Source organism: Zootoca vivipara, chromosome 16 (genome assembly GCF_965207765.1).
Source record: "Zootoca vivipara chromosome 16, rZooViv2.hap1.1, whole genome shotgun sequence".
NCBI lineage: Eukaryota > Metazoa > Chordata > Lepidosauria > Squamata > Lacertidae > Zootoca > Zootoca vivipara.
Genome location: NC_142599.1, coordinates 32,021,181 through 32,037,649, shown reverse-complemented (window position 1 = coordinate 32,037,649; position 16,469 = coordinate 32,021,181). Strand labels below are relative to the sequence as shown.

General features: G+C 46.5%; 2 protein-coding genes across 2 annotated transcripts; both read right to left on the bottom strand.

Moving 5' to 3' along the window:
- Window positions 1-1,137: 1,137 nt before the first annotated feature.
- On the bottom strand, window positions 1,138-4,409 carry UFC1 (ubiquitin-fold modifier conjugating enzyme 1). The gene is made up of 6 exons (XM_035098304.3): window positions 4,275-4,409; window positions 3,285-3,352; window positions 2,595-2,658; window positions 2,168-2,244; window positions 1,957-2,047; window positions 1,138-1,398 (listed from the first exon to the last, which is right to left on the bottom strand). The coding sequence occupies exons 1-6, from the start codon at window positions 4,395-4,397 to the stop codon at window positions 1,327-1,329; spliced, it is 495 nt and encodes a 164-aa protein (XP_034954195.1). The 5' UTR covers window positions 4,398-4,409; the 3' UTR covers window positions 1,138-1,326.
- Window positions 4,410-7,771: 3,362 nt separating this feature from the next.
- On the bottom strand, window positions 7,772-11,599 carry APOA2 (apolipoprotein A2). Its single transcript, XM_035099405.3, has 4 exons — window positions 11,554-11,599; window positions 9,532-9,608; window positions 8,395-8,530; window positions 7,772-8,016 (listed from the first exon to the last, which is right to left on the bottom strand). The coding sequence occupies exons 2-4, from the start codon at window positions 9,581-9,583 to the stop codon at window positions 7,902-7,904; spliced, it is 303 nt and encodes a 100-aa protein (XP_034955296.1). The 5' UTR covers window positions 9,584-9,608; window positions 11,554-11,599; the 3' UTR covers window positions 7,772-7,901.
- Between the last annotated feature and the right edge of the window lie 4,870 nt (window positions 11,600-16,469).

Here is a 16,469-nt window from a genome sequence, read left to right as displayed (position 1 = left end):
GGAAAACACTGGCCTGCGAGCACGTCAATTGGAGAACAGCCTTTACCAAAGGTGTCATGGGCTTTGAAGACACTCAAAACTCAGGATGCAAGGGAGAAATGTGCTAAGAGGAAGGCATGCTTGGCAAATCCACACCGTGATCAACTCCCGCCTGGAAACCGATGTCCCCACTGTGGAAGGATGTGTGGATCCAGAATTGGCCTCCACAGTCACTTACGGATTCATTGTTAAAACTGTGTTTATGGAAGACAATCTTACTCGGCTACAAGTGATCACCAAAGAAAAAGAAGAAGATATCACCACGCGAAACATCACAATATTCTGATTTATCATGATGTCTGAAATAAGGATGGAGCTATGTAGAGGCATTGGCTGGCTTCACTGTTTTTTCCCATACTGTACTGTATTGTGATTTTTGCCGGGACCTACTCTTCTGATTCGCTGCCCCCTGCAGGATGTAGGGGAAAGTTGAGCTGGCAGTTAACGGGGGGGGGGGGGGCTGCAGAAATTGAGAGCATTGTCTGGCTCCACATTGTGATTTTTGCATGGCACCCCCCTCCCTAATGATACATGATATATTGCCAAGTCAAAAATTATGAAACTGCTATCACATAATGCACTTCAAACCGATTTTGGACAATATATCAATATATCACTGAGCCCTAACCCACACACCATTCTACTTTATTAGTTTTTCTGTGGTGCATTCATGCTTTCTGGAGGGACACAGCTGTTGCTATGTAAACCAACAAAAATATAACAACCCACCCACCCCCCTGAACATTTATGGTAGGGTTGCCATACTGAGCAAAAAGTGAAATTCCAGAGGAAATTCACCCAAATCTACATTTCCAACATGGGTTGCCATATGTCCAGATTTTCCCAGACATTACAGCCATGTGGCAACCCATGCTTGGAAATTAAACAAATGGTCTGCTGGTTTCTCTTTAAGGTTTCCAGACTCAAAAGAGAGCACGGCAATTAAAGGCACAGAAGTCCTGTCCTCTATTGAGTCTGGCAACCCTACCAGAGGTACCACTGTATAAATCTTTCTCAATAAATAAATAAGATTTGCCACAAGAGTGCGTTCAGGTGGCTTTTCAAGAGACAAGCAAAACAGCAACTCTTAGTAAAGGCTTGCTTTTCTTTTCTTTTTTAATTAGTGAGTCATGTTCTGTGGACCAGTTGGAAGTTCGGGGTTCAGAAGTTATACAGAGAAGCACAAAACAAAGTCACTGGCACATGTTTGAGTCTGCAGCTGTTGACGGTTGAGGCCTAGGAGAACAGCCGAGGCCTAGCTTCCGCCCGCAGGCCGCACAACCTGCCTCATTTCTCCTTGTGCTCAATCTGGCCTTTCGATATCAAGTCTGGGATCTCCACAGCCAGCCAGGGTCCCAGCTGCAAGACAAAAAGAGGACCATCAGGAGGCCACCAAGGCAGCTTCCTTTCCCACATCCGGCAAGAGTGGCCATGTGACATGTTAAACAATATTTACCAATTACAAGGCTTCCCAGTTCACATCAAACATATGAAATTGCCTATCTAGGCTCGGTATTATCTACAATAGAGGTAGGGAACCCATTTTTCAGCCTGAGGGCCACATTCCTTTCTGGGTGACTTTCTGATCCTAGCCTGCCAGCTGATGGGGAATGAAAGATGTGGCCTACAAACTAGTACAAGTTCCCCACCTCTGATGTATCAGGGATGCAACTAACACGGGCTCTAGTCCACAAAAACCTACGCAATGCATTTATTAAATTTTAAGAAACCAGAAGACTTCCGTGTTGTTTTTATGCTTTGATACTTATTTGCAGGACACAGTTTTTCAATCGGAAGGTTTGCTGCCAATGCAATTTACTCATTTGACAAGAGCAGCCTTTGGGGGCTTACTAAATGATGTCCCAAGAGGCCAGTCAAACACATGTGTGCACTCTCTCTCTCACAGCTACAACTCACCCCCAAGGCCATGAGATGAGCCAGCCCAAATTTAGGTACGTTCCTGGCCCACAAAGGTTTGAAGTGGTCCGTCAGACATATTTTACCGCCCCTGCAAGAAGACGCACAGAGGTATTAAGATGGGACATTAACAGGACAGATACAAGGGGAAATTGTGATTTAGACCACACCGTACAAAGAGGCTAAAATATAGAGGACGAGAGCATCTGACCTGTACATTTTTGCTGTTTTTCCATCCAGCTCTGGGATGGCGATTTCTGGCGCGGTGGATGGATATGTTACCGGAATCTGAAAATGGGGTTTAAGCGGAGCTTAATACTTAAGAAATCCTGCATAGGCTGACCTAATTAACCCTCACCAAAATCCACAGGTAGCTGACCATCTGGCGGTTTCTGAAAACTATTTCATTCCAGCCAGCTTTTTAATTGAGCTCTGATTGTATAGCTTTAACTCATTTCCAGTCATATTGTATTGGGTTTCTTGTTCACTGCTTACAGGCAACTGTGATTAAATGATATACAAATTGTTGAAATAAAATATATAAAACTAAAAGAAGCAGCTCTCTCTCACACAGAATGTGAGGAATGAAAGGCAGGAGGGCCAGGAAGCCCAAAGGAGGGCACGGGGCAAGGACTCACATCAAACTCAACAGCAAACTCGTATTTCAGGAGGTTGTGAATGTACCAGCATTTCCCAAACCACCTGGCAAGGAAAGAAAAAGAGATAAGACAAAGTTACATCTCCTGTCGCATTAAAGTCACACCCACATAATCATCAATATTAATAAAAAAATTCCTTCAGTAGCACCTTAAAGACCAACTAAGTTTTTATTTTGGTATGAGCTTTTGTGTGCATGCACACTTAAGCTCATACCAAAATAAAAACTTAGTTGGTCTTTAAGGTGCTACTGAAGGAATTTTTTTATTTTGCTTCGACTCAGACCAACACGGATTCCTACCTGTAACTATCAATATTAATATTACTATTATTCCTACTATCATCCCACCCTTCACCTCAAGGTCCCAGGGTGGGTTACGGCAATTAAAACAGTGTTAAAAACAGTTTAAACAACTTACAGAAATAAAAATATACATCCCAAATGCCAAAAGCCAGGGTAAAAATGTGTGTCTTCAACAGTCTCCAAGTGCTGTAGAATATATTCACAATATACGTAAAGCACTATTGTGCCACTTTAACAGTCATAAAGAATCCTGGGAACTGTAGTTTGTTTAGGGTGCATACCTCACAGAGCTATACTTCCCAGCACCCAAAACAAACTACAGTTCCCAGGATTCTCCACAAAGTTTTGGGGTCTCCCTTGTACTCACCTTGTGCCTTCTTTGTTGGACTCTAGCCTGAACCAATCGTTATCAGCGTTCTTGTTGTTTTCCACATACTACAGAAAGAATCCATAAAACAAAACACAACATTCAACAAGGTAACCTCTATAGCATGATGTCTGTAATGAACATTTTTTGAAAATCAGACAGAGGCAGGTTACGGATTATTCCTGCAGTCGTATATTTGAATTAAATAACCCCTTCCCCCCCACACACATAGATATTCCTGGGAACTGTAGCTTGTTAAGGGTGCTGCGAATCATAGCTCTGTGAGCGGTAAGCAGCAGTTCTCAGGGTTCTTTAGGAGGGTGGATTTATTTATTTATTAAATTTAAATCCTACCCTTCCTCTCAGAGGAGCCCAGGGCAGCAAACACACCCACTTTTTTAAAAAAGTAAAACTGTTTAAAAGTTACCAAAGTAGTTACAGTTAAAAATATAGTGTCCCCCTCATCTCAGTAAGCTTCCAGAAAACAATTGGGGCATGGGGGGAGAGAGAGAAATAAAGGTGAACTCAGACACAAGTCCTAGGTGTGTTTACTCAGGAGTGCCATCCGCACAGAGCAGCGTGGGGTCATGGCACTTAGGCTGGCAGCTTTCCTTGGCACAAACCCTCCTGAATCACAATACAACCATCTGTCCAGGACGTTTCGCACTACAACTCCCATCAGCCCCAGGAAACATTGCCAAAGGCCTTGGACGGTGGGAGCCGTAGTCCGAAACAACTGGAAGGCGTCGGAGTGGGTGGAGGCTGGTCTCCTCAGAAGCAAGTCCCACTGATTTCGATGAGGCTCACTCCTAGGGAAGTGGCAACAGCCCTGCAGCCTCAGGCCCCGCAAGTTTCTCCTATTGCAGCACCACGAAAACGCCTGACTATACTTGACCCTCTGAAGCCACCATAGTGCAGCGAAGTCGCCAGCGCAGCCACGTCAGCCTCCCGGCACATAGCTCCCACTCCTCACCGGGAAGGAGCACGTACCTTAATGAGCGCTTGGTATTCCTCCTTCAGCCGCTGAATCCACAGCTCCTTGTCCCGCGGACCCGCGTTCGTCTTCAGCAGAGGCAGCTCGGCCACTACCCGGCGAGTAGCCTCGTCCGCCATCTTTGTTGAGGTACGTTAACCGGAAGTGGCTTCCCGTTCGGCAAGGCGAGGAAACGTCGGCCGTTGTTGTCATCACTGCCCAGCACATGAGCAATTGGGCGGAAATGGGTTACGTGACGCTTTCTCCAACATGATTGTTGAGGGCGGAAATAGAGTGTCTTCTTCTTCTTCTTCTTCTTCTTCTTCTTCTTCTTCTTCTTCTTCTTCTTCTTCTTCTTCTTCTTCTTCTTCTTCTTCTTCTTCTTCTTCTTCTTCTTCTTCTTCTTCTTCTTCTTCTTCTTCTTCTTCTTCTTCTTCTTCTTCTTCTTCTTCTTCTTCTTCTTCTTCTTCTTCTTCTTCTTCTTCTTCTTCTTTTATCACTCGTAGCCGATTGTCTTTCATAAACACGGTTTTAACAATTAGTCCGTAAGTGGGGACATTGGTTTCCAGGTGGGAGTTGATCACGGTGTGGATTTGCCAAGCGTGCCTTCCTCTTAGCATGTTTCCCCCTTACGTCCTGAGATCGAGTTTCTTCAAAGCCCATGACACCTTTGGTAAAGGCTGTTCTCCAACTGGAACGCTCGCAGGCCAGTGTTTCCCATTTGTCAGTGTTTATACTACATTTTTTTTAGATTTGCCTTGAACCAGTCTTTAAACCTCTTTTGTTGAGCACCAGCATTACGCTTTCCATTTTTAAGTTCTGAATAGAATAGTTGCTTTGGAAGACGATAATCAGGCATTCGCACAACGTGACCAGACCAACGAAGTTGATGTTGAAGAATCATTGCTTCAACACTGATGATCTTTGCTTCTTCCAGTACACTGATATTAACCTGCTTGCTGATCAGAAGGTCGGTGGTTCGAATCCCTGCGACGGGGTGAGCTCCCGTTGCACGGTCCCAGCTCCTGCCAACCTAGCAGTTCCAAAGCACGTCAAAGTGCAAGTAGATAAATAGGTACCACTCCGGCGGGAAGGTAAACGGCGTTTCCGTGCGCTGCTCTGGTTTGCCAGAAGCGACTTTGTCATGCTGGCCACATGACCTGGAAGCAGTACGCTGGCTCCCTCGTCCAATAACGCAAGATGAGCGTCGCAACCCCAGAGTCGGTCAAGACTGGCCCGAATGGTCAGGGGTCCCATTACCTTTACCTTACTCTGTTCCTCAGCCAAAAAGGCTCCCAGAGCAGCTTGCATACAGTCAAAACAAGACAGTCCCTGCCTACAGGCTTAACCTTGTAAAAAAAACCACAGCCCACGACACACAAGGGGCAAGAAGGGAAGAGGAAAATCAAAATCAAAACTCAGGCACCAATTTCTGAACAATTGTTTCCAGTTGGCACAATTCAAGGGCAGGAAGATCGATGCCTGATGGAGCTGGGCTTCCAGCAGAGCAGGTGGGTGTTTCTTATTCTCCCAGAGGCAACCTAATGGACTGGCTGCCCCCGAGTGACAGTTGAGGGGAGGGGGGGCCTGATGGAGCTGGCCTGTCACAGCAGAGCCAGTGGCATCAGCTCTGTTTACAAGATGATTGCCTCCCTTTGATAGTTGTATAGTACCATTAGGCACACATTTGTCTTTTCTGTGTGTTTGCTTTGACATTTTTCTTGCAGTGATTACTGTGACCTATAGCTAACAAGTAATATTCATTTTATTTTATTTTTAACCCATTGACCCCCCTCCCTCTGTTAAATAGTTCACCTGGGTTGCTTGCCACCTCCCCGCTTGCCTGCCTGCTATTCATCAAGCTGCAATTGGCAGCCACAAGAACTGCAGCGTGATGACAGCCTTACATTTTTACGTATACTGTACTGTATAGCAGTGGTTTTCAACCAGGGTGCCATGGCACCCTGCAGTGCCTTAGATGATGGTCAGGTGTACCGCGGGCAACACTGGCCCCGGGCCCTCTTTCCTTCCCTCCCTCCCGAGATTCCTTCTTGCGTCTCTGCCTCCCAAAGGCTTGCACAGCTGTTTGTTGCAGCAGCTCTGGCTACAAGCTCCTCAGGCGAATGGTGCCTCTGGGGCTGGCCAGGGGGTGCTGGTTGCCAGAAGCTGAGGCAGCCTTGGAGTATGCAAGCAAGCAAGCAGGCGAGGGAGCCCAGCCAGCCAGTCCTCCAGCCCTTGTTGTTGGGAATGGACAGTGAGGAGCAGAGACTGGGGAGGGCAGCAACAGCTAGCTGCCCAGAGGACTCCCAAGGAGAGGGGAGAGGAGAGGAGGCTGAGGGAACACTCCACAAGGGAGGGTGTTTGGAAAAAAGTGAGAGGCTGCCAGCCCCACAGGGGTGCCGCAGAAATAATGTAATTGGTCAAGGGAGTCGTGGACTCAAAAAGGTTGAAAACCTCTACTGTACAGGAATATACATAGAGAATTATAGAGTTGGAAGGACAATGTCATTAGTCCAACCCCCTGCAATGCAGGAATCTTTTGCCCAATGTGGGGCTCAAACTCATGTCTCTTAGGGCTGCCATACGTCCGAAAAATCCCAGACATCGCCGGGATTTGGCTTCCCAAAACAGCGTCCTGGCGGAATTTTCAATGTCTGTTGTAAATGTTCGTGAAAACCTGGACGTATGGCAATCCATGTTGTAAGCAGAGTTTCTTTGCTGTTTTTTTTTGGGGGGGATAAAAAAAGCTTAACAACTTTGACACAACACACCCCTCACTTTTGTGACCATATTTTCACTTTCTGAAATACAGCAAGCCTAGTGACTATGAGATTAAGAGTTTTATGCTCCACTAACTGAGCTATCCCTCCCAGCAGTGTATTTTAAAGATGTTGCTTAATCCCGTGTTTGTAAACCACACTGGGTGCTTCCATTTTAAATAGAGTGTGCTTTATATTAAACAAATGGAGAGCTGGATCAGAGCAAACGCTACCTTAGTGAACAATATCAGCAGAGGGCAGTTGTCTTCAAGTCCTGCTTGCAGGCTTTCTAGAGGCATCTGGCTAAGCACTGCGGGAAAGAGGAAGCTGGAGGAAGGAGCCCTTCCCTCTGTTTGGTGGGGGTGGGGCCTCTTCTTGTAGCATCGTTCAGAATAGAACCTCAGTGTGCAGTGCCAGTCTACCTCGGAATGTGTGTTAAATGTACTTTAAATGTATGGTGCAGCTTTTAATCAAGTGTTGTTGTTTAAATAGTTGAAGTTTATTACAACAGCTTGAGGAACAGCAAACTGGGATGACGTACCAGGGGGGCAGGGAATTGCGCATGGAAAACAAGAAACAGATGAACATGGAGGGGGCTGCGGGGTCCCCGTTTGGCACCCACCCAATTGCTCACCATTTTAAGTGGAGTGGGGCATGCTATATCTTGCACTGAGGCTGCAGAATTTGGATGTCACATAGTCCTGAGCTCTGCTCTGCCTGTATCAAAACCCAGACACATGCACACATGCACACACTTAGAGAATAAGGTGCCTTTATTACAACCACAGCGAGATCCAGCCAGTCTTTGGATTACAAGAAGGTGCTAGATTTTCCCTAATTTCCTTTTCAGCAGATGATGGCCTCTCTGAACGCAGCTTCCACTCTTTACTTGGTCTTTTGCTGGAAGGTACTCAAAAGGCTGGAGAAGAACTGGGTAGCGTGCTCCCTGAATTGTTCAACGGCAGGAGTCACATGCTGTTGTGCCTGCTGCACGTAAGCCCTGTCAGAATGAAGGAATGGATTATTAAAATAATCAGTAAGTGGATCAGGCCAAGGGCTGGTGCCTTTATTGGGCAATGGAGAAGAAGGCTGTATTTCAGGTTACCTGATCCAGATTTTTTTTTTTTTAGGGATGTATAAAAAGGGTCCTCACCCCATTTCAGTTGAAAAGTGATTGGATCTGGTGCTGTTTCATTTATATGAGTTTTTGATCCACTGTTTTTACCTTGAATTTTTTTTGTACAAGTTTTATTTTAAATGCTTCATCTCCTTACCTGACCATGCTCAATCGCCTTTCATTCCGTCTGTCTTTCTGAATTGTTCGACTTTTAATAAAAATACATTTTTAAAAAATGTGGGTGGGGGAAGGAGCTCTTACATTGTCTGGGCCTTGAATTCTTCTATCTTCTCTTGTGGCACGAGTTCCTTTAAGCTAGCAATGTAGCTCTGCATTTGCTGCACGATCTCAGAAGACGGGGCTGGAGCCTGCTCCGCTTCCCGTCTGACCACAGTCCCTGCAAGGACACGGGGAGACTTGTAAATAGGGGGTCACCCAACAGTACAAAGCAAAAAAGCCATTAACCAGTACACCCTCTTAGTTCATAGGGAGCTGCCTCATACTGAATCAGACCAACTAGCTCAGTATCCTCTTCACTGACTGCCAGTGACGCTCCAGGGGTTCCTCCCAGCCCTACCTGAATGGCAGGAGCAAGCCAGCAGTAAATCACACAGTGCATGTTGGAGTTAAAGCTTTATTAGCAAGAACAGGATCTGCAAAGACATGGCTGAGTAACAGGCCTAATGAACATAGGAACCCACCTCCTGGTGGTTCGCCCCCATAAATCAGTTGCTGAAAGTAAACGTCCCTGCCTCCCCACAATTGTCTAGGTCTCCTCCTCTCCAAGCAATCGGAGACTAAGCCAGCATGCAGTCTGTCTTTGCTCCTTCCGCTTCATGTCTCTACTGGTTCTAGGAGACCAGAGCTTGTCACAGCAAGACGGGGAGTCACCCATGACTCTTCAGCAGCCTGACTCATCTCTGCCTCTTGGCCTCCAACTCTCCTGCTTCTGCCTCTGATTCTGGACTTCTGTCTGCCACAGACTCTCCCAGCTCACTAAGCCTTGTTACTCCTTCAGTTTCCAGCACCTCCTCTTCCCAGTCTTATCCCTCTCGCCACCTCTCAGAACTCATTGTCGTCCCACCACCACTCCCTGGGCTCTCGGAGATGCCCTTGGGGATTGAACCAGGAACCTTCTGCATGCAAGGCAAATGCTCTACCTAGAGAGCTTCAGCTCTGCTCCTCACGCATGCAGTATCCCCTCCCTTGTGTCCACACTGTGTCGTTTGAAGTTCAGTCCAGATGGAACAATACTGGAGAAAATTGAGTAAGTAGAAAACACCCACCCTCAACGGTTGCCAATGACCCATTTGCAAATTAAGTTCCACCTGGAAGCACTTTTTGATTCCCTCACGGTTTGCAATGAAGAACGCTGCCAGCTCCCTTGCCCCACAATACCTTCCATGCAGCAGACGCTGACCAACAGGATCGCAAGAGCAAACACCTTCATTTTGGCACGCTTGGAGTACTCCTTTCTGGGGGGAAAGGGAGGACAGGGAGAGGTTGTGAGAAAAGAGGAGAGGAAGCAAGACCAAGCCCGCGCACTCTACGGCTTGATTCGTATGCACTATACCTTTAATGCGCATTCAAAGCACATTTCCCCACCTCAAAGAATTCTGGGCACTGTAGTTTGTTAAGGGAATTGCTGGGAATTCCGTGAGGGGTGAAGTCTGGAGCCCAGAATTCCTTGAAAGAGAATATGTGCTTTGAGGGCATTGTGTGTACACAGGTTACTGGGAACTGAAGCTCTGTGCGGGGTCAACTACAGTACCCAGAATTCTCTGGGAGGAAAAAGGGTGCTGGAAAGCAGTAGTACTCAAAGGGATGGCCCACAAACCATTGGCGGTCCACAAGCTATTAGCTCAAAGGCCACAGAGACCCTCCCACAGCTCAGGTTGGGTGGGAAGCTTCAGAGACCAAATATGGTGCCAGTCCCTGGCACAATGAGGCTGGGGGGGGGGATGATGGCCCACCATATCCAATAGTTTGATAGCATTGCTTTAAAGGTATAGTGCAGGGTTTTCCAAACTTGGGTCTCCAGCTGTTTTTGGACTACAATTCCCATCATCCCTGACCACTGCTCCTGCTAGCTAGGGATGATAGGAGTTGTAGTCCAAAAGCAGCTGGAGACCCAAATTTGGGAAACTCTGGTATAGACTTAGTTGGCCAAGTGAAATCTCAGGTTTCTCGTGAGGCAGGTTTTTTTGTTTGCTTGCTTGTTGAATACTTTACTGTTTTAAAAACAAAGAATATAGTAAATATGTGAACTTTGTGAACAATTCCCCCCTCCCCCCCAAAACACTTCACTTTTCTTGCCCAACCACATGGCATGCTTTTTTTAAAAAAAAACCATTTTTTTTCCCATGAGGACTAGAAACTTTTGTATCCCTCCTTTTTGGTCAATAGAGAGCAGCCATTCTTGAAGGCTGCAATGCCTGTGTTAGAGAGGAGGCTGAACAGCTAAAGGTGGTAGAAAAGGAGGGGGGGAACAAAGGGAGAAGAGAGCTGTGCCCATCTATGTCTACCACCCAGACATAATAAAAGTAAACTGAGAAATCCCAAACTCAGAAAGGTGGCACAAGAGCTTTCTAAATGAAAAATTAAAATGTACATTGGTGGTGTTGAATAACGAACAATAGTAATTTCACTTCCCTTAGTTCAGGTGCTTACGCAGCCAAGTTGGGACTAGTGTAGAGGGTTTTTGAGCTTTTTTAAAAAAAGGAAATTCGCCAAAATCTACATTTCCGACATGGGTTGCCATACGTCTGGATTTTTCCTGGACATTTAAGCATTTTTCGCCCGGACACTGTTTCTGATTGCCAAATCCCGTCTATGTCCAGGAAATTCCGGACCTATGGCAGCCCTCGCACTGGGGCTAATATCAGCAGGCTGGGGGAGCCCCCAAGGTTTGCAGAAATACGTAAAACATTGGGAGGGGGGAGCCTACAGGAAACACCAGTAGCAGCAGCTGAGGACTGAGAATGCCAACTGACTGTTGAGAGAGGAACGGAATCGTTTATCCCAAATCAGAGCAACCCTTTGTTGCAGCCTACCGGTAGTAGCCAAACAACTATTGTCGGGGACAACCCCTCTGCATCACATTTGTCACCAGCTTCCTTTTTGAAGAGAGAGTGGGTTTTTTTACCCGCCCACTGAAAGAACGAGTATCCCCACACACCAAGGTTTCAAGAGCAGGGCTTCTGGATTCAAGGGGAGCGTGTCCAGTTACACTTGAATTCTGCCGTAATCCATTAAAAAGTCAAGCTCTATTAACAGACGCTCCACCAGTTGGATTTCTGCCTGTGTCACATAGCTGGTGAAGTTTCAGGATTTCTGCCAGGGGGTAAAGTGACAATTCCATTGCTCCACCCCCACCCCAAACCCTTTCTTCTTAAATAAAATAAATCAATTCATTCTTACCCAAAAGTAAGTCAATTACAAGGAGCCAGTCAACATAGAAGTGTTTGTTAGTTTGAGGTTGTAGGCTCTTATATAGGGCACCCAAAGACCGGCCAGTTTCACCCGATCTATTCTCCCTGTTGATTGGCGCTTGTGTCCCATCCTGTCCCTCCTCCTCCCCTTCAACCTGCCACCACATCAATCCCTCTTGGAAGTGCAATGTGCAATTTCTGCAACTGCTAACTAAGGCAATTCCCATGTCAACAGCTTCGGGGTCTAAGGGTTAAGTACACACAGAGGCCCACGCTCACTTCATTGATAACATTCAGTGTGGGCAAGGGAATCGTGGTCATATCAGTGTTAATGCAGAATGCCTGGCTTGAGGCAAGCGCCCTCATATAAACCTTTGGTGCACTCACATCTAGAGTAACATGTGCAGTTTTGGCTTCCTCCTTTTTCATGATCCTGGCCTACCTTACAAGGCTGTTGTGTAGGGATAATAAGAACAGAGGAAGAGCCCAGCTGCAGTGGATCACGCCAAAAGCTGAACAACTGGTATTCAGAAACATTACTAATAGCCATAAACATCCATGAATTTTTCTAACCCCCTTGTACAGTCAGGGAATCACAAGAGTTTTAACTATGTGCTTCATTTTGTCTGTCCACTCCTTAATCTTCGAACTTTCAGCTCAATTGGATGATTCTGAGTTTCAGCTCAATTGGATGATTCTAGTATTACACAAGAAGGAGAAAAACTACCCAGGCCCCATCTGCACCGAACATTTAAAGGAGTATTCAAGGAGTATTTAAACCAGGCACCCCCAAACTTCGGCCCTCCAAATGTTTTGAACTACAATTCCCATCATCCCTGACCAGTGGTCCTCTTAGCTAGAGATCATGGGAGTTGTAGGCCAAAACATCTGGAGGGCCGCAGTTTGGGGATGCCTGATTTAAACAGTCACGTCTTCCCTCCAAAGAATCCTGGGAACTGTAGGTTGCAAAGTGCACACAGTTATTAGGAGACCCCCTCACAACGCTACAGTTCCCAGAGTTTCTCCTGAAGAGAAGCCAGAGCGTAAGAATGTTTAAAATGCATGCTGCGGATCTGACCATTGGCTGCCCACATTTGGAGACCGAGCTGCTGCAAAAGGCAGAGGTGCTTGCAAAAGAATGTGGCAAGCCTCGCACCAGAAACGCCCCCCCCTCTCCCTCTCCTCTTGTCAGCTTCCCAAAAGGTCTTGTCAGCTCACATGAGGCTGGCCAGGGTTTAATGGCTGGGAGGTGAAGGACAGAGTTTGGCTCTAATCTTATCGCTGGACATTAACCTCCAACATGTCAGGTTGACTAATAGGGGCAGATGGGAAGTAGGCAAAGGGGGGGGCAGTGTCAGCAGAAAAGGAAGCTGGGAGTCCAGGACATGTAAAGAGGTCCCTTAAGAAACTCAGCAGACCTGGTCTGTAGGGGAAACCTGTGAAGAAAACAACTCCCTCCCCATCGAAAAGTAGACGACAACCAAAATCCAAATCTTTGGCATCTTTCCCTTTGACCTCACATGGAATGTGCAACCGTAGTTTTGCTTGGAGTTGCAAAGAAAGGTTTTATGGAGGAATGGTTTAAGCCAGTGATTCTTAAGCCATTCCCCCCTCTGGGACACACTTTCAGAATAAGAATTAGCTTGTGCCACAGTGAATTTTATATTGATAAGAAATACGTTGGGGGGGAAAGAAACAACAACTAGTTGTGCTTGATTTATAACATAGAACAAAAACGACCTTAATAATAGGATTGTGGGGCAGCCAGAAAGTATGAAACAATGCAGCTACGTAAGAATCATTCCCAAAATATTATAAACAAGCCTCTTACAGGTGTACCTTAAGTATGTATACAGACTCAGTGAGAGGTGTGAGCTTGCAGTTTAACTTGATGCTCTTGCTCATTTTGAGAAGATATCTATGCATTTCCATAGCTATCATCTTTCGGATTTGAAAATAAGGGATCAGCAGCAGCCTCACCTGTCCCGGGGACATTCTACGGTATATCTATCTAACAATCCAGGATAGCAGCAGGAAACGGTGCAAAAAAAGGGAAGGCTGACAGCTGTGGCTTGGAATAAGGGAGTTTCCCGCAAAAAAAAGGGAGGGTTGACAGCTATGACCAAACCCTTTGGGAACCACAGGTTTAAGTAATTTGCTGTTTGCGAAGCTGGCTAAGGGCCCACCCACACCTCAGTTTAAGATGGGTTGTGAATCCCGGGTGCCTCCCTTAATCCCCCCCCTCATTCTTGCAGCGTTTTCCTCCAACTACTGCTGCCCTAGACTTTTCTCCTATTCAAGTCCAGAGATTTCCCATTGCAATGGATGTGGCTTTCCTTTTCGGATTTTCAGGATAAAGGGAACCTCTGGGTTTTTGCAGGAGTGGTTCACGGTCCACATTAGGCCCCAAGACTCAGGCAGGCTTGGGGAATAATACACGGCTCTCAAACTGGCACAGCCTGTGTGCTTGCTTCTGTGCTCTTTCATCTTGGGCAACTTGTGTACATTTGCAAAACAAGCAATTTTTCAAAACTAGTTCCTCTTCTACTGGGGGGGGGGCTTCCTGCTTAAAAGAGTGAGCATTTGTGCTCAGTGCACATGAAGGGCTGTAGCCCAGTGGGCAGGCCACCTGCTTTGCATGCAGAAGGTCCTGGGTTCCATCCTCCAGGTAAGGCTGGGATAAATCCCTTACTGAAACGCTGGATAGATGCTGCCAGTAGACAAGACTGAGCTACATGGAGCAATGGTCTGACTCCAAAAAAAAGGCTGCTTCTTACATCCCAATGTGCTTGGCTATCTGTTGTGTGTGTGAGAGAAACAAACAGGAGACAGCAGAGCATAACTATGAAAATTATTAAACACATCAGGATTTCAACTCTCCCCCTGCAGAAGGGCTCCTAGGCCTTCAACAACCTGATGATTGTCAGCCCCTTCCATCTTGAACTCTACGATCGGCAGGTGAGGCCTTGCTGCCATCCGGGGCTGCCCAGTTGGCACTGACCTGTGACAGGGCCTTTTCAGTGATGGCTCCCCATTTGTATAATGCCTCCCCTGCTGAGGTGTGCCTGTCTCCTTCACTATTAATTACCAGGAGGAGTGTATGACAGCATTCCTGTTAACCCAGGCTTTTGTCCCTGGCGGAAGAATACTGTCCCTGGCGGAAGAATGCTTTTAATCGATGAACCCGTTTGCATGATCCAAATATTCTTATTAGCATAAACAAGAGGGTAACGAACCTAAATCAAGCAGGTGGGCGGAAGGAACAAGGGAGAGGAGGGGGGAGGGAACCCTTTTTGCATCGAAAATTCTGGGAAATGGTCCATTACAAACCATTGGGTTGGCAGGCATCGGGGCTCTCGTACATAAACAGGGTGGGCACATTTGGCCTGCTTCTTCCGTCACTGCTGCTCATCATGTGCCCCTGTGTTTGAAGAGTGGCTGTGTGCTCTTCAGTCCAAAGGCTCAGTTAAGCAATCATCACCCCTGCAGTATTTGACAAAAATAAAATAAATAGATCACCCTGATCCAAGCTGAAATAATTGGAAAGCATTTTTCTGAAAGCTCCGAGGTGCTCCAGGAAAGAAGTCTTAGTTTATTTTGGGGGGGGGACACACACAGAAAAACCTAATTTCCAAAAGAAAATCACGCGGGTTAACAAATCCCAGCACCACACAATAATAAACACCCTAATCCCGAGCAAAATATTAACGTCAATGAAACAGAATCAGCCATCAAAAAACAGCCATCAAAAATAACGCGCAGCTGAAGGTGGCTCCCAGAAAAACGGGAATTAAAATAACAAAGGAGATGGAGCTACTCCTGTAAGGAAAGGTTGCTTTCTTTGGAACTTTTTAGTTTAGTGAAAAGGTGAGCAGGAGGTGGCGTAGAATCATAGAATTGTAGAGTTGGAAGGGATCCCAAGGGTCATCTCATCCAACCCAACCCCCTGCAATGCTTGAACCACCGACTTTTCTGGTTAACGGTCAGGTGCACTGACCCATTGCGCCACAAGATTGAAGTTTATAAAATTTATGCTTGGCATGGAGAAAGTGGATAGCGAAAAGCTTCTCTCTCTCTCCTTATACAACACTAGAACTTGTGGACGTCCATGAAATTGAATGTTGAAAAATGCAGGGCAGAGTCACGCAGCACATAGTTAAACTATTGGAACTCCCTCCCAGGGAAGGCTGTGATGGGCACAAACAGAGAAGGCTTTAAAAGAAGGGCAAAATGATGGAGGCGGCTATTGATAGCTACTTCCTGGGAAAGACCCTGATGTTGGGAAAGATGGAGGGCACAAGGAGAAGGGGACGACAGAGGACGAGATGGCTGGACAGTGTTCTTGAAGCTACGAACATGAGTCTGACCAAACTGCGGGAGGCAGTGGAAGACAGGAGTGCCTGGCGTGCTCTGGTCCATGGGGTCACAAAGAGCCAGACACGACTAATCGACTAAACAACAACGCCTTGGTGGCTCTGTGGTTGGAGGCAGAAATGCTTCTGTGATTGCTGGAAACCACAGGAGAGGAGAATTGGTCTTGTGCTCAACTCCTGCTTGCAGGCTTCCCTTCGAGGCATCTGTTTGGCCACTGTAAGAACAGGATGCTGGGCTAGATGGGCCATTGGCCTGATCCAGCAGGCTCTCATTGTGTTCTAAGGAACCAGAACTTGGTTCCTAAATTCTGGTTCCTTATTTGACACAGCAGGGCACAAGTAGCCTGAAGAAATAATTAAAGTGTCTTTGCCCTTGCACCCCAAAATAAATATTGGGTTACCTTGCAATCCGAATGTGGCCCTCAAAGCCTCTGTGTCTGGTTCTTACGACTTTATTTAAGCAACACCTCCTGGCCTCACCAGCTCGCAGCACCCTCACTAATTGCTTGTGATTGCCTGGAATGTACTGTAT